Source organism: Stegostoma tigrinum, chromosome 25 (assembly GCF_030684315.1).
Source record: "Stegostoma tigrinum isolate sSteTig4 chromosome 25, sSteTig4.hap1, whole genome shotgun sequence".
NCBI lineage: Eukaryota > Metazoa > Chordata > Chondrichthyes > Orectolobiformes > Stegostomatidae > Stegostoma > Stegostoma tigrinum.
The window spans coordinates 39,901,139-39,923,151 of NC_081378.1; the positions used below are offsets into that span (position 1 = coordinate 39,901,139).

At 43.8% G+C, this 22,013-nt stretch overlaps 1 protein-coding gene across 1 annotated transcript; it reads left to right on the forward strand.

Moving 5' to 3' along the window:
• Positions 1 to 11,889: 11,889 nt before the first annotated feature.
• LOC125463305 (potassium voltage-gated channel subfamily A member 1) lies at positions 11,890 to 19,767 on the forward strand. Its single transcript, XM_048554428.2, has 2 exons — positions 11,890 to 12,739; positions 13,156 to 19,767. The coding sequence occupies exon 2, from the start codon at positions 13,519 to 13,521 to the stop codon at positions 14,989 to 14,991; it is 1,473 nt and encodes a 490-aa protein (XP_048410385.1). The 5' UTR covers positions 11,890 to 12,739; positions 13,156 to 13,518; the 3' UTR covers positions 14,992 to 19,767.
• The last annotated feature ends 2,246 nt before the right edge of the window (positions 19,768 to 22,013 follow it).

Sequence of the window (22,013 nt, forward strand, 5' to 3'; positions counted from 1 at the left end):
CCCCACTTGTAATGCTAGGAAAAACACAGACGTTTGTCCTGTGCAGACTAAAAACTGCAGCGTTGATAATCTGATCCTATAATCCTGTTTAAGGCCAACAACCCGTGATTTCCACCTGCATAGTGACCCTTTGTTGAATGCAAACTAAATGCAGGACTAGAATGTAAAAAATATTGCACAAGATTTAACTGCTGCCATCAAGCAAAAATTGGAGAGAGCAGTAAAATAAAAGCACAGGAGCTACATTGAGCATATATCCCGCTCCTTTCCCCTAAAGTCTCAAATCAATCTGCTGTTTTGAGCAGAGATAATGGGAACTGCAGATGCTGGAGAATTCCAAGATAATAAAATGTGAGGCTGGATGAACACAGCAGGCCAAGCAGCATCTCAGGAGCACAAAAGCTGACGTTTCGGGCCGAGACCCTTCATCAGAGAGGGGGATAGGGAGAGGGAACTGGAATAAATAGGGAGAGAGGGGGAGGCGGACCGAAGATGGAGAGTAAAGAAGATAGGTGGAGAGAGTGTAGGTGGGGAGGTAGGGAGGGGATAGGTCAGTCCAGGGAAGACGGGCAGGTCAAGGAGGTGGGATGAGGTTAGTAGGTAGCTGGGGGTGCGGCTTGGGGTGGGAGGAAGGGATGGGTGAGGGGAAGAACCGGTTAGGGAGGCAGAGACAGGTTGGACTGGTTTTGGGATGCAGTGGGTGGGGAGGAAGAGCTGGGCTGGTTGTGTGGTGCAGTGGGGGGAGGAGACGAACTGGGCTGGTTTAGGGATGCAGTAGGGGAAGGGGAGATTTTGAAACTGGTGAAGTCCACATTGATACCATATGGCTGCAGGGTTCCCAGGCGGAATATGAGTTGCTGTTCCTGCAACCTTCGGGTGGCATCATTGTGGCAGTGCAGGAGGCCCATGATGGACATGTCATCTAGAGAATGGGAGGGGGAGTGGAAATGGTTTGCGACTGGGAGGTGCAGTTGTTTGTTGCGGACTGAGCGGAGGTGTTCTGCAAAGCGGTCCCCAAGCCTCCGCTTGGTTTCCCCAATGTAGAGGAAGCCGCACCAGGTACAGTGGATGCAGTATACCACATTGGCAGATGTGCAGGTGAACCTCTGCTTAATGTGGAATGTCATCTTGGGGCCTGGGATGGGGGTGAGGGAGGAGGTGTGGGGACAAGTGTAGCATTTCCTGCGGTTGCAGGGGAAGGTGCCGGGTGTGGTGGGGTTGGAGGGCAGTGTGGAGCGAACAAGGGAGTTACGGAGAGAGTGGTCTCTCCGGAAAGCTGACAGGGGAGGGGATGGAAAAATGTCTTGGGTGGTGGGGTCGGATTGTAAATGGCAGAAGTGTCGGAGGATAATGCGTTGTATCCGGAGGTTGGTAGGGTGGTGTGTGAGAACGAGGGGGATCCTCTTGGGGCGGTTGTGGCGGGGGCGGGGTGTGAGGGATGTGTTGCGGGAAATACGGGAGACGCGGTCAAGGGTGTTCTCGATCACTGTGGGGGGAAAGTTGCGGTCCTTGAAGAACTTGGACATCTGGGATGTGCGGGAGTGGAATGTCTTATCGTGGGAGCAGATGCGGCGGAGGCGGAGGAATTGGGAATAGGGGATGGAATTTTTGCAGGAGGGTGGGTGGGAGGAGGTGTATTCCAGGTAGCTGTGGGAGTCGGTTGGCTTGAAATGGACATCAGTTACAAGCTGGTTGCCTGAGATGGAGACTGAGAGGTCCAGGAAGGTGAGGGATGTGCTGGAGATGGCCCAGGTGAACTGAAGGTTGGGGTGGAAGGTGTTGGTGAAGTGGATGAACTGTTCGAGCTCCTCTGGGGAGCAAGAGGCGGCGCCGATACAGTCATCAATGTACCGGAGGAAGAGGTGGGGTTTGGGGCCTGTGTAGGTGCAGAAGAGGGACTGTTCCACGTAACCTACAAAGAGGCAGGCATAGCTGGGGCCCATGCGGGTACCCATGGCCACCCCCTTAGTCTGTAGGAAGTGGGAGGAGTCAAAAGAGAAGTTGTTGAGTGTGAGGACGAGTTCAGCTAGGCGGATGAGAGTGTCGGTGGAGGGGGACTGGTCGGGCCTGCGGGACAGGAAGAAGCGCAGGGCCTTGAGGCCATCTCCATGCGGAATGCAGGTGTATAGGGACTGGACGTCCATGGTGAATATGAGGTGTAGGGGGCCAGGGAATTGGAAGTCCTGGAGGAGGTGGAGGGCGTGGGTGGTGTCACGGACGTAGGTGGGGAGTTCCTGGACCAAAGGGGAGAAAATGGAGTCCAGATAGGTGGAGATGAGTTCGGTGGGGCAGGAGCAGGCTGAGACGATGGGTCGACCAGGGCAGGCAGGTTTGTGGATTTTGGGAAGAAGATAGAAACGGGCCGTGCGGGGTTAGGGAACAATGAGGTTGGAGGCTGTGGGTGGGAGGTCCCCTGTGGTGATGAGGTCATGAATGGCGTTGGAGATGATGGTTTGGTGCTCGGGTGTGGGGTCATGAACGAGGAGGCGGTAGGAGGTGGTGTCGGAGAGTTGGCGTCTGGCCTCGGCGATGTAGAGGTCAGTGCGCCATACGACCACTGCGCCACCCTTGTCTGCGGGTTTGATGGTGAGGTTGGGGTTGGAGCGGAGGGAGCGGAGGGCTGCCCGTTCTGCGGGGGAGAGGTTGAGTGGGTGAGAGGGGTGGAGAGGTTGAGGCGGTTAATGTTTTGAGCAGTTGAGCAGGCAACCCAATCTTGATTATAACATGCAGTTGGGTCTAGTGATATCCTATCTGCAGTCTTGAGGCAAGAGATTGGGATGAGGTGAGCTGGGGCTTGGGGTAGAAGTTTCAGCTATCCCATCAAGCAAACCTGTTGGATTATGGATGAGAAGAGGCTCAGATATTAAGTTTATAATTAATGTTACAGGATGTTTTGTGGACCATGAGAGGCAGAGATACTTGTGCAAGCCCATTCAGCAATTCTTGACCTACCCTTGAACTGGTTTCCTTCCCACCCCTCCAACTCCCTGCCCCCCACCCCAGTTCTGACCCCAAACCATGGCTTGCTCCCCACCCATTCCACCACCAATATTATTTATATGAGCTGTAAAGATCATCAACATCTCTATTTCCCAGGCCCTGCCCAATTTTCAATACACTATCACTTCCCAAACCTTCAGTACCTTCTGGTTAATATTGGGATTAGAGTGTCTGTTGCTCCTGCCTGATGCTGATTTGGGGAGCCATAAGTTCAGAGTTCTCAGCTGAAGCAGTTAGAAACCTCCTGATTGATTTATAAGTTGGATCCATGTGATATGGCTACCTTGACAATAATATTTCTTTAATCTTGCTGCCTTATAAACATCAGCTCTCATCACCAACCATGGCTGGTGGAAGTCCTAGGATGGCCATTTAAGAAGCTATTAAAAAGGATCCTCTTCTCTCATGTAAAGTCATGTGATGATTTTGGTGATGATTTTCTTACAGTGGCATGTGAACTTATCAACCTTAACTGGTTAGAAACTGTTTTCAGTTGTTATTCTAGGTTCTAATCACAACACCAGAAATAGGAACAGTAGTAGACAATTTATCCTTTCAGCCTGCTCCAATATTACCATGGTCATTTTCTGCTTCAACTCCACTTTTCTTGCCCACTCCCCCATCACTTAATTTCTTGGTAGGCCAGAAATTCATTAATTTTAGGTTCAAATATGTTTAATGATTTGAAGATGGCACAGCCACAAGCTTTAACTCTGAAGATTCACATTTCTGAGTGAATAACTTTCTGTTCATCTTAATCGTAGATGATCATTCTCTTATCCTGGGGCTGTTGCCCTATGTTCTAGATTCCACAAACAACCTCCTCAAAGTTTAGCCTGCAAAGCCCCTTCAGAATCTTGTATTTTTTTTATCAGATCATCTGTCTTTCTGCTAAACTTCACAAATTATAGGTCCAATCTACTCAGCCTCTCATCATAGGACAACCCACATCTCTGGAACAGATCTAGTGAATCTTCACTGTGCCACCTCCAAGGCAAGTACACCCTTCCTTAAATACATGGATACAAAATTGTGCACTGTTTGCACTCTCCAAAGCCTTGTATATTGTAGTGAGACTTCTTTATTTTTGTATTGCAATCTCCTTGCAATCAATGTAAAATGTCATTAACCTTCCTAATTGCTTGCTATATCTTCAAGTTAAATTTCCATTTGAATTCCAACATTAGCTAATATCTCACCTTTTAAAGAATATTCTGATTTTGCATCTGAAACAGATATGTTTACCTTTCCTCACATTATACTCCATTTGCCACCTTCTTAGCCAATCAACTAGACTGCATCTATTTGTGTTTTCTTTGCATACTCCTCACAACTTGTATTTCCACCTAGTTTTGTATTGTCAATAACATGGCTAAATTATACAAAGTCTCATCATCAAACTCATTAATATAGATTGTAAATAGCTGAGGCACCAGCACAGGTCCTTGTATTTCTCAGTGACTTGCATTCAGCCAGCCCTTTTCCATCCATTAACCCATTGTCTAACATTAGTTTGGGATTTGATGTCCTCCCTCCAATGTTATAAAAATTCTACAGATTCCCATATAACACAGAAGACTAGCATTCTTGTATACAGAAACGAATTACAGAAAAGAATGTATGTATTATGACGAGGTAACAAGGTGTAGAGCTGGATGAACACAGCAAGCCAAGCAGCATCAGAGGAGCGGAAGGCTGACGTTTCGTGCCTAGACCCTGTTTAGTTTTCTTTCTCCCTCTGCGGCCCTGTTTAGTCTTTTTTCTCTCTCTATCAGTGCGATGCTGTTTGTTTCTCTCTCTCTCTCTCTCTCTCCCCTTGACCCTGTTTAGTTTTCTCCCCCCTCTCTCTCTGTGATCCTGTTTAGTTCTTGAGCTTTGTGTGTGCTTGTTTTGCTTACAGTGTAACTGTCATCCTCCAATTTTAGGTTGAGGTTCTCTCTTTTCTCCATGCTCTGACCATCCAGAAACATCCCACATAATTTTCCTTCCAATTTTCAAAATCATTGTATCTTAAGTATTTTGAAAAGTATTTACTGGAGAAAAAAAGTACTGGTTACAATTCTAATTTCCAGTGGTACAACTAATAGTAGTCTGCTGGTATATTGGAGTATCAGTTAGTTCAGTTGGCTGGCCAGCTGGTCTGTGATGCAGTGATGCCAATAGCATGGGTTCAGTACTCACACTGCTAAGGTTACCATAAAGGATTTTCCCTTTCAGTCTCTTTCCCCTTGACTGAGATGTGGTGCCTCTCAGGCTAAACCACCACTAATCATCCCTCTGTAAAGAGAGTGCACCCCTGTGGGTTCAGTAAAACAATGGCGACTTTACCCCGTAATAAAAATGCAATATCATTGAAATCAGTGGCAAAGCAATTAGAACTGACCTTGATTTGACCAAATTTTTTTCCACTGAAATGGCAGTTTCATTCTGACTCTGACATATACATAAGCTTTTTTTTTAACATTTTGAACTTCAGCTTAAGTTTTGAACTTCGGCTGCTGCTTTACAAAGGAGATAAATCTTGTCCTTGTTCGTAATATTTTAATTTTATTACACAACCTCCCGCGCTCTCCTCATGAAGTGTTTTCCAGAACCAACTGCTGCTGCTATCTTATGCACTACCACAGTGCTAAATGAAATTGATTTGTATCAGATCTAGAAGCTCAAAACTGGCCGTCTCTGAGGCAATGCAGGCTGTCAGCAACAGCATAATTATATTCCACCATTATCTGTAACCTCAAGGCCTGGTGTATCTCTTGCTCTAGCATTGTCTGAAGACAAGAGACCAGCACTAGTTCAATGAAGTATAGAAAGCATGCCACAAGCAGCATCAGAAAATGCCATAGCAGTGAGGCTGCAAGACAGGGACCACAAGTGCGCTAAATATCAGCAGCAGCAGACTATCAATACAGCTAAGTGATCTCACAACTAATGGAATAAATCAAAGCTCTGCAGTTCTACCACATCCAGCCATGACGGTGTTGACAAGTAACTAACCAGCGGGCAGAGGAGATTCCTTAAGCATCTCCATCCTGCATGATAGTAGAGCTCAACACATCAGTGTAAAAAGTAAGGCTGAAGAATTTGTAACCATTTTCAGGCAGAAATGTCAGGAGGATGATCCATCTCAGCCTCCTTCCCACATCATAGATGCCAGAAATGGTTGAGAGCACTGGACACAGTAGGGGACTCATAAACAGAGGAAAATACAAACTCCTATCATCCTGTGCTTTTAGAGTGAAAGCTTTCACTAAACATACCTCTGTGAGACAATGTTTTCCCAAATGAAGAGAATCGAGTCCAAGAATCACACCCACCTTCCAGATACTCATTTGATAAACTGTATACAATTAGGTGACTCTATAACCCAGACTTCAAAGCACTGACAATCACAGATATCAGACTGATTTAGTGAGTAGCAGATGAAATGAATAATTACATAAACTGTGTTTCAGATTTAAATACCACGAAAATGATTTGTTTATATTTTCTTACAAGTAGATCCTGGGTTGTACTTAAATTCAAAAAATTATCTGCTGTTTAAAAGGTTTGGCAACCACTGACCTGGAAAACAAGAACAGGGGATATGTGGAAGCATCATCACCTGCAAGATCACCTCCAAGTCTCACACTGTCTTGATTAGAAAGTACAGTGTTATTCCTTCACTGTCACAAAGTAAAACTCTCAACACGATTCTCACCAGCACTGTCAGTTCTCTGTTCACTTTTTTTTCTCTCTCCTTGCTTTCTTGAAGAGTTGTTCTACATTTACAATCTTCTAATCCACAGAGTTCATTCTAGAATCTAGGGAATTCTGAAGTTCAAGACGAATGCATCCATTAATTCTGCAATTGCCTCTCTTTAATACCTGGCATTTAAGCCATCTAGATCAAGAGATTTGGCAGATTTTAATCCGATTAATTTCTCCATTGGTTTTTAAATATTAATATCTTTCTTCGTCTAAATCATTACAGTATGTCCTTGGTTCTCCACTATTTCTGATCTATTGCATAATGAGTTATATGAACTGTGCTCAACTGTTTCTTAACACTATCCCATTGGACCAAAGTTATGATGTTGATTTTTATATTGAAGGGAGCTTAGCATAGCTGATTAGAAGGGTGTCAGGGATCACATTGTGGGATGATCATTTCCTGGGATCAGTATCCAAGGATGCTCCACTGAAAGCTGGTCTCATGATGGCCACAGTGAAGTATAGGCTACTCACACCTAGAACAGAAAGATCAGATTTTTGCAGCAGCAGCAATGCTGTACAGTTGCAGGTTATCACAGATAATCCTCCACCTTCTTAAACTTTCTTGATGGCTATCTGGAAGAAGACTTCAACTGTGCTGCATTTCCTTCAAATGTGGACTGAAACGAGACTTCAATTGAGAAAAACAAATGATGCTCTCCTTTGTCAGCTTTTTGCACTTCAAGAATTTCAAAATTGTCCGATTTTTCCTCAGCAAAATCATTCTTGTACTTGGCACTGTTTCAAATGCAGTAGTGTACAATAGTGACTCATGTAATACTCAGAAATTAATACAAAGGAAATTCTTCTTATTTGGGAGTTTATGTTAGTTAAATTTTCATTGGCCCAATGAATGTAGGAAATCATGTTGATCAGTTTGATGTTTCATTCTCCCCTTTAGAAAACACCAGTACAGTCTTTACCTAGGTGGTTTTTGCTGTCCCTTTATTTGGAGGATTATCATAGCTGAATTTTTAATGAGCTTTATCAACTTGGAGGTCATGACAACCAGTTTGGTTTATCATACCCCATATCAGAAAACTCTAGAAGAGCTCCATAAAAACATGCCTCTCACATACAAGCACAAACAATTTGTCCATTTATAATAGGTCAGACAGGTGAATCAAATTGGCCATAGGCCTCCATCTGTGATGGTGGGGACCTTAGGTGGAGGCTAATCATTCACTCAATTTCTAGGTGAACTTGGTTGTGAGCATCGTAACCTTGACTTTTGCATGAGCATGCTGAGATCTGCAATCATTGATGATTGAGATGTTCATGGAGACACCTCCCATTATGTTCTTAATTGCCTGCTACCATTCACAATTGGATGTATTAAAACTCCAGAGTTTTGCTCTGATCGATTGGTTACAGGCTGTTTAGATCTGTCTATTTTATCTGGCTTCTCTGGACCATGTATGGTCAAGGTTTACAAGTTGCTGGTCTCAACAGACTGTTTACATTCTGGAAAATACAAGATGACAGCTTTCTTTTATTTATTTGATTATGAAAAGATATAACAGAACTTTTGACCAGTTGATTATTTTAACATGCCTTGGTCAAATTTACTGAATGTAAAACTAGAACGAAGGATATAAAAACTATTTGTCTTAACTGCTTCAAGATAGACAATGCTCACAAGTTGTCAATCACATATAATCATACATAACTGGTTGAAATAGGCTGTAGATCCCCTAAAGTAGCTGTTCTGTCAGCCAGAGAATAAATCAGGAAATAATGGGGCCAATTTAAAAAAGGGCAGTATAAATCATGGCTGACTTTAATTTTCATATAGGTTGGTAAAATCAAATTGGCAAAGGTAGCCACAAGGAAGAATTCATAAGAGTGTATTCAGGACAGTTTCCTCAGACAATATGTTGTCATTCCAACCAGGGATCAGCCTATTTTGGATGTGGTGATATGCATTGAGGTAGGTTTAGTAAATGATCTGAGTAACAGATCCCCTATGGACAGTGACAATAACATGGTGCAATTTTGAATTCAGTTGGAGAATGAGCAACATGGGTCAGAAGCAACTGTGCTAAACTTTAATATGGGTAAATACATAGGCATGAGGGCAGAAATGGTTGGAGTAGATTGCAAAAGGAGTTTAGCAGGAAAGGTGGTTGAACGCCAATCACAAAATAAATATTATGATGTAGAAAACATTAGTAATATTCCATAAATCCTAAACACTCAAGAGACAATGTGGGTAGGATAAATAAACACAATAACTATCAATAGAGAACAGTACAAGGGAAACTAATGGTATGAAAGGCTAATAAGTCCTCTGGATCTTAGAGTTATATCCTAAGATTTTAAAGTAAGTGGTACACAGCGGGTAGATTCATTGCGAGTAAAATTCCAAAAATACTTAGATTCTGGAAAAGGACAAGAGGATTGGAAAATGACAATGTAACACCGTTAATCAAAAATGGAAAGAGGCAGAAAACAGGTAATTATAGGCTTGTTAGCTTAATATCTTTGGCTGGAAAATGTTAATTTATTGCAAATGATATATTTCAAAATGGAGTACTTTTACACAATATAATCAAGCAGAGTCAACACAGCTTTGTGAAGGGGATATCATACCTGACAAATTTATTACAGTTCTTTGAGCGGTTACAAGCAGCTGAATAAAGGTGAACTACTGGATGTAATGTGTTGTGATTTTGAAAAGGATTTGAAAAATGTACCACATTTAAAGTTACCTAATAAGTTAAGAGATCATGACTTTTGGGGTGAGTGCATTACCATGAATAGATGCTTGGCTAACAAATAGAAGACAGTATTGAGATACAGATAACATTTTCAGGATGGTAATCTGTAAGTAGTGGAAAGTCACTGAGATCAGTACTGGGGCTACAAATATTTGCAGTACATGTAAACAACTTGGAAGCAGGAAGTGAATATATCATCATTAAGTTTGTGGATGACACAGAAATAGGTGGGAAGGCAAATATTGAGGATGACACAGTCTACAGAGACGTTATATGAGTGGACAAAATATGGCAGATGGAATATACCATGGAAGAATGGGAGGTTATGCATTTTGGTGGGAAAATGAGAAAAGCTTTTATTTAAATGGAACAAGACTGCAGAAAGATCAGTACAAGGGAATTTAGGGGTCTTTGTGCATGAAAAGCTGATGTCCAAATTTAGTGGTTTATAGCAAGACAAATGGGCTGTTGACCTTTATTTGAAATGGAATGGGGTATAAATTAGGGAGGTCTTGTTAACATATACAAGGTACAGTCAGATCACATATAGCATTGTGAACAGTTTTGATCCCCTTGTTTAGGAAAGACATCCATTCATTGGAGGCAATCCAGCAAAGTTTCACTAGGTTGATTCTGGATATAGAGGGATTTTTAATTTTGAGAAGTTGAGTAAATTGAGCTTGTAATCATTGTAGTTTATTGAAACATGTAAGATTCTTAGGAGGCTTGACAGAAGAGATGTGCGAAATTATTTCCCCTTGTTAGGAGGGTTTAGAACCAGAAGGCATAATTTCAGAGTAAAAAGTTACCCACATAAGGCGTTTGTCTTGTGAAGAGAGATTGAACATTTTAGGCCTACAGTTTCTGGAGTTTAGAAGCATGGGAGGAGATCGAACTGAGGTATATAAGATGCTAAAGGGGATTTACAAAGTAAATTTAGAAAAGATGTTTCCTCATGTGGGGCAATTAGAGTTCATAGTTTGAGGATAATGGCTAGCAGATTTAAAAGAGTTGAGGAGAAATTATTTCCCTCAAAGGGTCATGAATTTGTGGAGCTCAGTAACCCAAAAGCGTGGTGGATGCTGGGACATTGAGTAAAATTAAGCAGGCAACATACAGATGACTATTTAGTATTGGGTTAAAGAGTTATGGTGAGCAGGCAAGAAAGAGGAAATGATGCCGAGCTGATATCAATCAAGATTGTATTGAATGACAGAGAAGGCTTGTTGGGCTGAATTACCCACTCCGGCTCCTAGTTCTGATGAATGGCAGGAGAGATTACATACAGATAGAATGATTATGCAAGGTAAGGAGAGATGATATTGGGACTGGCAAAGCTATGTTTTGGATCACTATAGATATGTTATGATAATATGTTCAAAGGGAAATACGCTTTCAATGTCCCCACGATGTTTCTCCAGGAATATAGACAGCAGTGTTCGGTGATTTTCTTTCCTCTCTCTGTAGTACCTGGGGTCTCCAGGACAATGTGGAAGATTGACAACCTGAGTCTCACCACGTTTGGGCCAAAGCCCCTTGGGCATGTGGCCCTGGTAGTGTATAATTTTGACCTCCCTGTTGGGAATATTTGGAGTTAGCAGAATATGTCCATATAAACTCACTGCACAACAACACGCCACGGCTGACCATCAAATTCGTATCCCGAGTTACAACAACTATTTCCCATTTGTTTCTCCACAGTTCATAGCTTTTATCAGCGGTGAGAACAAATTTGCAGGTAAATGGTGCTATGTGGCGAATAATCAAATTAAACAGATGTGATGTGTGTTGCTCGAGGTTGAGAATACCGACGCGGAACAAAACGGGACCGTGCACAGTGCCTTCTGCTAACGTGACTTGGCAAGAGGCACATTACATAACTCAGAACATTAACTATCTTGAGAGCAGTGGCGATCCTTTCTCTGGTAATTGTCAGGATGTTCTCAGCTTCGATCGATTTCCAAAACCATTTGAGGTTTATGCAGATAATCGTTTTGTGCTTCCTAAAACGGGAGGCCAGCAAAACGCGGCAAACTGCTGTTTACCTTTGTCAGCGCGAAGCTGTAGTGTTTTTTAAAGTTTGGGTGAAATTGTGGGACCATAAGATAAACGGGAAGTGGGTGCCTTGTTTAATTGTAACATCCTGCATCAAATGAATATTTCTTGAGTTATCAATACTTAATACGATCAGTGCGCTGTGCAAGTTATCAACATGATGTCCAGGACATAAAATTGTTATAGTTTTAAAATAATGAGTGATGGGATCAGATGATTTTCTATCCTTGCAAACTAAAGGGTGCGGCATTGGTCTGTTAAGTATTGAAGCACAGTGTATGCCTGCAACTGTTTACAATTGATGAGAGCTCTTGTGCGGCGGTGTTTATATATATGTACATGTTGGTACAGTCTAGGGGTCCTCGTTTCTCCAGGAGCAGTAACGCTGTACCTGCGGGGCCGAACTGGCAAACTGCAGTGATTGTATTCGGAGGTTTGCCACAGTGTGCTGCAGTCAAAGGAACATTGTCGTAAAATCTAACCAAATGATGCAGCAGTTTTGATGTTTATGATGCGGATTTTTTTTTGCGAGTGTGCACGGCGTCGTGTGCAATGAGGATCTTACCGGGACTGCCTGCACTGCGTCTAAAATGTCTCGATTTGTTATTTGAGAATTAACAGAGCTTCTATTATTTTTATTAAAAAAACAAAAACAATAGGAAGCGGCTGTTTTGTCTGCAATGTGGGAGCTGCTTGCGCTGCAGCTGTTAACGTTGCTGTCCGGAGAACGGTTTCCTTGCCTACTACACTCCATGAAGCACCTCTCTTATTTTTGATGATACTGCAATGCTAAGGGATGTCCAGCTCGTTTGACTTTTAATGCATTTAGTCTTCTACTCTGCACCACATGATCCTCGAGCAAGACGCCAGGATGTACCAGAAGATTGCTTTCCCGCTACCTGTCATGAAGTCCATGTGCATAGTTTGTGTTTTTCTCTCTCTTTAACTGGTGGTGTATTTAAAATAGCAGCCCGTTATATTTTACGTAGCCGCCGGTCCGATGTAACAGTCGTCAGGAACAAATGACTTGTAAATGGTGTCAGTACAGTATAATATAGGCTATTAATATTTCAGCAGATCTCATACACACAACGCTGTAAAGCGATATCTATATTAAGGAGGCAGGAGTACGCAGGAGGAAGGGCTTTGCATCGCTCGGAGAGCCGGGCCGCATTCCTGCACTCTTCATTCTGTCCTCCTTCATTCAGCAGGTAAGGCTGGCTGTTTCTTTTTTGTAGATTATTGTTATGATTTTTCTTTCACTTTGCTCCTAGATTTCCCCTCGCTCCCCAACCTCGTGGTAGTTGTAGTGCCCAGTCCTCCTTATCCTAGTACCGCAGCTGGATTTTAGCCGAGAACTGCTTTAGGTGTACACAGAGTGTGTGCCTGGGATGATGTAGGACCCAACGCAGTGCACGAGCCGCACTCACCGTCGGGAGGGGACAGGGGCTGTTTTCATCAACACCACCCCCCCCCCTCCACACAAACACACACACACAGCATCCCCCCCCCCCCCCGCCCATCAAGTTTCAACCCTGAACTTTTATTCTGCTTTTGTTAACCGCCCCAACCCCTCCCGTTTGCATAGAGCTTTATGTTGTTTGATGCTAACCTTTGTGTTCCGCAGCACCTTGGTCCCGAAACAAAAAGGTGGGCGTGGGCCAGACAGCGGCACGGCAGTTGGCCTGAGTTGCCCGAGATTAGTTTGGATCCGTGTGGAAACGCCGAGCCCTGAGATGCTCGAGTCGGCTCGAAAGCCCCGAGTTGTCCTTTAGTGGCCCGGAGCCCTTCAAACCCCATCCCACCTTCCATCTAGTCCTCCTCCCTCCCTCACCCACCCACCAACCCCGGTTGAAGATCTCCCCACCAACTCAGCCTCCGAATGTCCTCCCGGGGGTGGGGAGACTGAGAGCCAGTGATTCGGAAGCCCCTCGATCGGCCCCCTTCCCTCACCCCTCTCCCTCCTGAAAGGCCCCCTTTCCCGCCAAGAATGACAGTGCTGGCAGGAGACAACATGGACGAAGCGTCGGCTTTGCCCGGCCACCCTCAGGACAGCTACCCTCCGGACAACGATGACCATGAGTGCTGCGAGCGGGTGGTCATCAATATCTCGGGCCTGCGCTTCGAGACCCAGCTGAAGACCCTGGCCCAGTTCCCCAACACCCTGCTGGGCAACCCCAAGAAGAGGATGCGCTACTTCGACCCCCTGCGGAACGAGTATTTCTTCGACCGCAACCGGCCCAGCTTCGACGCCATCCTGTACTATTACCAATCCGGGGGACGCCTCCGGAGACCGGTCAATGTACCCCTCGAGATGTTCTCCGAGGAGATCAAGTTCTACGAGCTGGGCGAGGAGGCGATGGAGAAGTTCCGCGAGGACGAGGGCTTCATTCGGGAGGAGGAGAGGCCCCTGCCCGAGAATGAGTACCAACGACAGGTCTGGCTTCTCTTCGAGCATCCGGAGAGCTCCGGGCCTGCCCGGGGCATCGCCATTGTCTCGGTCATGGTCATCCTCATCTCCATCGTCATCTTCTGCCTGGAAACTCTGCCCCAGCTCAAGGACGACAGAAAGAGGACCATGCAAGTGGGCAACACCACCATCCCGTACAAATCCAACATCCTCAACGACCCCTTCTTCATCGTAGAGACCCTGTGCATCATCTGGTTCTCCTTCGAGCTCCTGGTCCGCTTCTTCGCCTGCCCCAGCAAGACAGAGTTCTTCAAGAACATCATGAACTTCATCGACATTGTGGCCATCATCCCGTACTTCATCACGCTGGGCACTGAGCTGGCCGAGGAGGAGGAGGGTAATGTGAGCGGCGAGCAGGCCACGTCCCTGGCCATCCTCAGGGTCATCCGCCTGGTGCGGGTCTTCCGCATCTTCAAGCTCTCCCGCCACTCCAAGGGCCTGCAGATCCTGGGCCAGACCCTCAAGGCCAGCATGAGGGAGCTGGGCCTGCTCATCTTCTTCCTCTTCATCGGGGTCATCCTCTTCTCCAGCGCCGTGTTCTTCGCCGAGGCGGACGACCCGGACTCTCACTTCAACAGCATCCCGGATTCCTTCTGGTGGGCGGTGGTCTCCATGACCACGGTGGGCTACGGGGACATGTACCCCATCACCATCGGCGGCAAGATCGTGGGGTCGTTGTGCGCCATCGCCGGCGTCCTGACCATCGCCCTGCCCGTGCCCGTCATCGTCTCCAACTTCAACTACTTCTATCACCGGGAGACGGAGGGAGAGGAGCAGGCTCAGTACCTGCACGTTAGCTGCCCGAACATCGCCTCGGACAGTGACTTACGAAGCCGCAGCTCGTCCACCATCAGCAAGTCCGATTACATGGAGATCGAGGAAGATGTGAACAACAGCATAGACAATTTCAGAGAAGCAAATCTCAGAACTGGCAACTGCACTATAGCAAACCAAAACTGTGTGAACAAAAGCAAACTGCTAACTGATGTTTAAACAGCTGCGGGCTCAGTGACCCCGGGAGCCTCGCTTTCTAGACACTGTTACTGACCCTTTGTATTTTGCCTTGTTGACCTCGTTAATGCGTTGTGGCATTGCCGTTATGCTCAGCAAAATAAGCTTTCAGAATTACGTGGAAGGTATAATTTCATTTATTTTTAAATGGCTTTCTTTCTCCCAACTGGGTAACGAGGGAGAAATCTTCTCCAGATCCGTTCATGAGAGCGTCCTTAGGTACAGACTTCGAAGCTTGGACTTATACCTGCTCGCCAACCTCGAATGGAAATTTATTTTTCTCTCTCTCAGTTCATTTACAAATACCAATGCATGTGTTAAGGCACAAGTTTGCAAGCTGCACCGTGCATCCAAGCGAAAACAACCAAATACGCCAGATTCGTGAGTTTTGGTCAAAGTTGCAAACTTGCAGTTTTCGATCCACTGATGATCATTTCATTGCGAGAAGTGATGTGACGCCCTACATCAGAAAAAAAATAAAACAAGCGATTGCATTTGTCTCCACTTTATAATCAAATAGCGAATGCTTAAAATACCAGCGGTGCTGCAAACTTGCAGATACTGCAATTCATCTGCTTCCAGGACCGAACGTAAATTCCCCCGTCCCCGATTTAATGCGAGAATCGTCAATCACAAAGAAAATCCCTGAAATAACAGCAGCATGCTTTGATATTCATCATTCACTGATTGTGGCATGCCTGGGACATTACCTCAAATAACAGCAAACAAGTTTGCGTTTTAAATTATAATCTGGAGAGTTAGTTCTCATTTGCTCTTACCAAAAGTGCAATGGCTTATTATTTAATTTAATACTTATGAAGCACCCATGGCCTGAATGTTAACTCGGATGGGATAGAGTAACTTTAGATCATAGCATGTTTTAACTACTCAACATTATGGCCTTTTTGAACAACTTAACACGTAACCCATTATAACTTATGCATGATATCAGGTTACAGAAAACAAAACAGCTTTGAACTGTTGCTATATGATGTTGAGGGACCTGATGATTTTCCTGCAGAATACCAGGGAAATGAGTTGGTTCGTGTCCTGACAATCCTGAAAATATAACACAGCAAAACCTAGTTCCTTCTGGGAAATCACTTGAACAAAGGAGGCAGGCTAGGTAATGTACATACTTATATATTATACAATTTAGTTTTAAATGCAACTAATCAAACAGAAAAGAAAGCATGCCTTTCATGCATTTTAGCAGAATGTAAATGTAAAGAAGATGTAAATTATGCACCTAATTTGCAATTCATTTCCAAAACCATCCTGACTGAGACAATATTTTTCTTTTGAGCTTCCCTCTACTTTATTGCAGAAACTCAGCAAATGACTTAGTTAGTTGCTAGTGCCTTTTAAATCCTTACACTCCCAGATTGCTGGAAGTGCCTCCATGTACAAAGAATGGCTGAATAAACTGATGTCCACAGAAATCTGCGACGCCTTGAAAATAGGCCAACCTCACTAATGTCCAATAAAATCTTTGTGTGCAAAAGTCAATGGACAGTTATCACAGTAAAAAAGATGATGGAAAAGGCAGACCAAATATTTGCACCTATTTCTGAAGATGCAGGACTTAAATCAACTCGCAAGAGAGTTGGGAGAATTACAGAATAAGTTGGCAACTGGACATTTCAGCTGAATGAGCGCCACATGGGAATCCTGTTGTAAATTCTCTGAGGTCCTTATCAATTTAAGACCAATAACTTTTCAGCAATGAGATCAGCATTCAGAATCTTTAAGGAACGCAGATGTTAATGGCATCATCATGAGGCATTAAGGTGTTGAACTGAAAGAAACAGTGAAGAATGTTAATTTCATCTTTTCTTTTACCCACCTGCAAAGGCTGCAATGTACCAAAAAGAAAAATGCAGTGTTTCCTCAGCAGACTACCTCAGTTTAGATTGATGAAAAGGACAGTTTAATTTTGTGGCCCCAGGCTGAGGGAATTTTTTTTTGGTAATCTGAAATCACACAAACAGCTGTTGGAATGCAGGTTCTTCCGGAATATAATTTCTTATCATCTGTTCTGGAGCCATATCTACGAGTCAGTTTCAGTGGTTACATACAAGTACGTTGCCACAATCACTTGTTTGACCATTGTCCTTAGCCTAATTGTTGTGTAGAAACTTGTTATAACTCACTCTAACTTAATACTGAAGGCCAGAAGCTCTCAAAGATATCTTGAGACTATTACATCGATATTTGCAGGATTATATGACAATTTCCCAAAGACCTGGAGAACCAAGAGTTACTTTTATTATTTGTAATTCACAACATGCAAGTCTTCAGACAGAGAAATTTACCTGGATATGGATGTGTTTATTGCAAGAGACAATTTGTTGCCCTAGGATAATGCAGATGTTGACTGGTAGGTTAAGACACGATTAAGTCCCCTCCAGAAGTGGATGGCACTTGATTATTGATTGTAATTTCTTGGAAATTTAAGGAATGCAGAAGATACAAAGATTTCAAGAAGATATGAAGAATGAGACTGCTCCAAAATTACATGACTGAATTAGCTGATACAACTGAACTGCGGGTATAAATCAAAATTACACAGAGAAATGTTGAATAACTCTTGATGAACTGCAATTGCTGTTGGCAACAGGGCATTAACTTCTTCATGTAGAATATGTAAACCACCCATACTCTGGTTATCCTGATCCTTCTGCATCACATAAACCTTGAGGTAGGAGAAAACTTTCCCCTGTGTTAAATGACTTTAATACTGCACTTAATAAACAGCAATAAATGATCCAATGCTGCAGAACTGCTTTGATAAAATCTATGTGGCTTCTGGCAGCTCATGCTTATTTTAGCAATTCAGTTTCTAGTTTTTGGGAAATTGCGCCTTAGTTAAACATTTATCTGCATGTGACTGAGAAGCGTGCTGCATGCAGTTTTTCTTTTGATAATGAAGGTTCTGAAAACCAGTGGGATGGGGTAGGGTTTGGTGATGTTTATTTATAACCATTACAGCTGAGTACAAAATATGGATAGAGAGCAATTCTGATGTAATATAGGCATGTCTTTCTGGTTATACAGTTTTGGTAGATATTCTTAATCCCGGACCAGCTTCGCAAACATATTGTACATAGGCCTGAATGTACACAAGGTGGCTGGTTGTGAACAGAGTCATTAAAGAGCCTCTTCTCTTTTTATAAATAAAACTATTAATAATTGTAGTGAAAATGAAGCAATTCAATATACCAAGAATAGCTGTCTTGGTGTAATGTTTTGTGAAGTGACTTTGACCAGTTTAAGTGGTTTGCACTGAATAATATGCATTGCAGAAACATCATGTGTTATGTATTTCTGAGTTAGAATTTGGTTTATTTGCTCCAGAAAATGAACAAAATAGAAAAGAGACAAAATGGTGGCTGCGACGCCGTACAAGACATTGCTGAGGAGCACATTTCAATTCAGCTCAGCAATAATGATGGAGATTATATTTTAAATATAGTTAGGATCGATTCTCAGTCTTAGTCAGATACATTGTAGGTAAGAGGACATAGCAGATATTTTATAATTAACCTGTTCAGAGTTGCTATTACACGGCTCTGGAGCAGGTGGAACTTGAACCTGGGTCTCCTGGCTCAGAGATAGGGACCCTACCATTGTCCTATGTGAGCACCTAAGAGGATATAATAGAAACATCCTTATTTTATTCCCTTCAGGTGTTTGGTTCACTTCAATTGAATGTTGAAAAAATAGAATTAGCACCTGATGAGGTCCAGGCTTCTCTGTTGTGGTTGAGCTGTGCACAAATCTGGTTAACACCTTGTTTACCGTGAAAATACTGGTTGCTGAAGTTGAGAAAAGTGTTAATTCCTAAGTACTGTTTAGTGTAACTGTAACCAATCATAAAAATGCACTTTAAAATTCAGCACAAATTGCCTTAACTGGTATGTGATATTTAAAGTGAAAAGAGGCTCTGCAGCCTGTGTACCATCAGGTCCAGAACATTCAAGTTTGAATGACTATAGTATTACGACTGTCATTTTTCAATGATATCATTTTGAAAACATTTGTGTTGACAGGCTTGTTCATTTCCTGTTTAGGGATGTCATAATACTTCAATAGGCCACGTATTGTGATACATAAACTCCCCCATAATCAGAGTGCATTCATTTAATTTCCTCAATTGAGAATGATTTTCACCAGAGTATTCCAAAATCTTGTAAAGATATGAATGAAAAAATGGTTAAGACAATTGTGAAAGACAGATTATATTTCTGAATCAGAAAAGTAACATTGATTAGAATTATTCTATTTTCCCTTACTCAAAATATAATTAGTTTAAAAATGGATAGTGTAACTATCATTACTTATATTGTGACATCCCTACTGGTTAGCATAAAATGTTTCAACTTCTGATCTATTTATTCTTTTGTTTGTTTACTGTCATAAACATGCCTATAATTTGGTTTATAAATTATTGTTATTTAAAAACATAATTTCATGCCCTATGCAGTCTGTTCATGTATCACATACTTTACCTTCCCCGTCTACTTAATGATAAATTAAAGATGAATTTCCAGGTCTGATTCAGCTATGTCCTGACTGGTTATTTTAACATAACTTCTGAAAGTGTACAGAATATATCAGTAATATTGAGCACACAAAAAAATGATTTGTATCCATTCAGGCTTAAGGCTGCTTCGAATCCATTCCCAGAGTCATTTTGTTTTCTTCTGGAGGCTGAGGTAGATTTTAAAACTTTTTTATTATTTATGAACAAAATTATCAAGATTATGTGTTTTCTGTGCATATTTCTACTGCCTTTGACTTGTACATCTGAGTTCATTAAAATAAATACTGTATTAAATAATATGCCCTCTGAAAGTCATCCCTTTCAAAAACTTAAATCCAAGATAGATCAGCAGTGACAGAAGAATATGGTGTGAGACTTATGGTTTGAGTAAATCCGATGCAGTTTGTTTGGGGGTTAGGGTTTTACTATTTTGGGTGAGTGTTTCTGTTTTATTCTGCATTATTATTATACTTCTTGTGCAAGCAAGTGGTTTGCATGAAATTTAAAAGCATTATAGTGTGTAATCCGTAAAAGTTGTTTCATTGCTACTGAGATATGGTTCTTAGTTTAGGTATTAAAAATGACTCCTAACCATGATGTAAGAAGATGTGGCACAGTACAAATGCACAGCTGAACTCATGGGTTTACAACTATGTTGCATTGATTTCCTACATATAAAACTTTCTTTCCCTTAGTTTTCTTGCCTCCTGTACCCTGGTCTTCAGTTAGAATGTAAACTTGCTGGGGTATGCTTCTGGATGAACACAGCAGGCCAAGCAGCATCTCAGGAGCACAAAAGCTGACGTTTCGGGCCTAGACCCTTCATCAGAGAGGGGGATGGGGTGAGGGTTCTGGAATAAATAGGGAGCGAGGGGGAGGCGGACCGAAGATGGAGAGAAAAGAAGATAGGTGGAGAGAGTATAGGTGGGGAGGTAGGTAGGGGATAGGTCAGTCCAGGGAAGATGGACAGGTCAAGGAGGTGGGATGAGGTTAGTAGGTAGATGGGGGTGCGGCTTGGGGTGGGAGGAAGGGATGGGTGAGAGGAAGAACAGGTTAGGGAGGCAGAGACAGGCTGGACTGGTTTTGGGATGCAGTGGGTAGAGGGGACGAGCTGGGCTGGTTGTGTGGTGCAGTGGGGGGAGGGGACAAACTGGGCTGGTTTAGGGATGCGGTGGGGGAAGGGGAGATTTTGAAACTGGTGAAGTCCACATTGATACCATGAGGCTGCAGGGTTCCCAGGCGGAATATGAGTTGCTGTTCCTGCAACCTTCGGGTGGCATCATTGTGGCAGTGCAGGAGGCCCATGATGGACATGTCATCTAGAGAATGGGAGGGGGAGTGGAAATGGTTTGCGACTGGGAGGTGCAGTTGTTTGTTGCGAACTGAGCGGAGGTGTTCTGCAAAGCGGTCTCCAAGCCTCCACTTGGTTTCCTCAATGTAGAGGAAGCCACACCGGGTACAGTGGATGCAGTATACCACATTGGCAGATGTGCAGGTGAACCTCTGCTTAATGTGGAATGTCATCTTGGTTCTTCAAGGACCGCAACTTTCCCCCCACAGTGATCGAGAACGCCCTTGACCGCGTCTCCCGTATTTCCCGCCACACATCCCTCACACCCCGCCCCCGCCACAACCGCCCTAAGAGGATCCCCCTCGTTCTCACACACCACCCCACCAACCTCCGGATACAACGCATCATCCTCCGACACTTCCGCCATCTACAATCCGACCCCAACACCCAAGACATTTTTCCATCCCCACCCCTGTCTGCTTTCCGGAGAGACCACTCTCTCCTTGACTCCCTTGTTCGCTCCACACTGCCCTCCAACCCCACCACACCCGGCACCTTCTCCTGCAACCGCAGGAAGTGCTACACTTGCCCCCACACCTCCTCCCTCACCCCTATCCCAAGCCCAAGATGACATTCCACATTAAGCAGAGGTTCACCTGCACATCTGCCAATGTGGTATACTGCATCCACTGTACCCGGTGTGGCTACCTCTACATTGGGGAAACCAAGCGGAGGCTTGGAGGCCGCTTTGCAGAACACCTCTGCTCAGTTCGCAACAAACAACTGCACCTCCCAGTCGCAAACCGTTTCCACTCCCCCTCCCATTCTCTAGATGACATGTCCATCATGGGCCTCCTGCAGTGCCACAATGATGCCACCCGAAGGTTGCAGGAACAGCAACTCATATTCCGCCTGGGAACCCTGCAGCCTAATGGTATCAATGTGGACTTCACCAGTTTCAAAATCTCCCCTTCCCCCACCGCATCCCTAAACCAGCCCAGTTCGTCCCCTCCCCCCACTGCACCACACAACCAGCCCAGCTCTTCCCCTCTACCCACTGCATCCCAAAACCAGTCCAACCTGTCTCTGCCTCCCTAACCTGTTCTTCCTCTCACCCATCCCTTCCTCCCACCCCAAGTCGCACCCACATCTACCTACTAACCTCAT

Coding starts and splice junctions, on each gene's coding strand:
- LOC125463305 (XM_048554428.2), top strand. CDS start 13,519: ATGACAGTGCTGGCAGGAGACAACATGGACGAAGCGTCGGCTTTGCCC.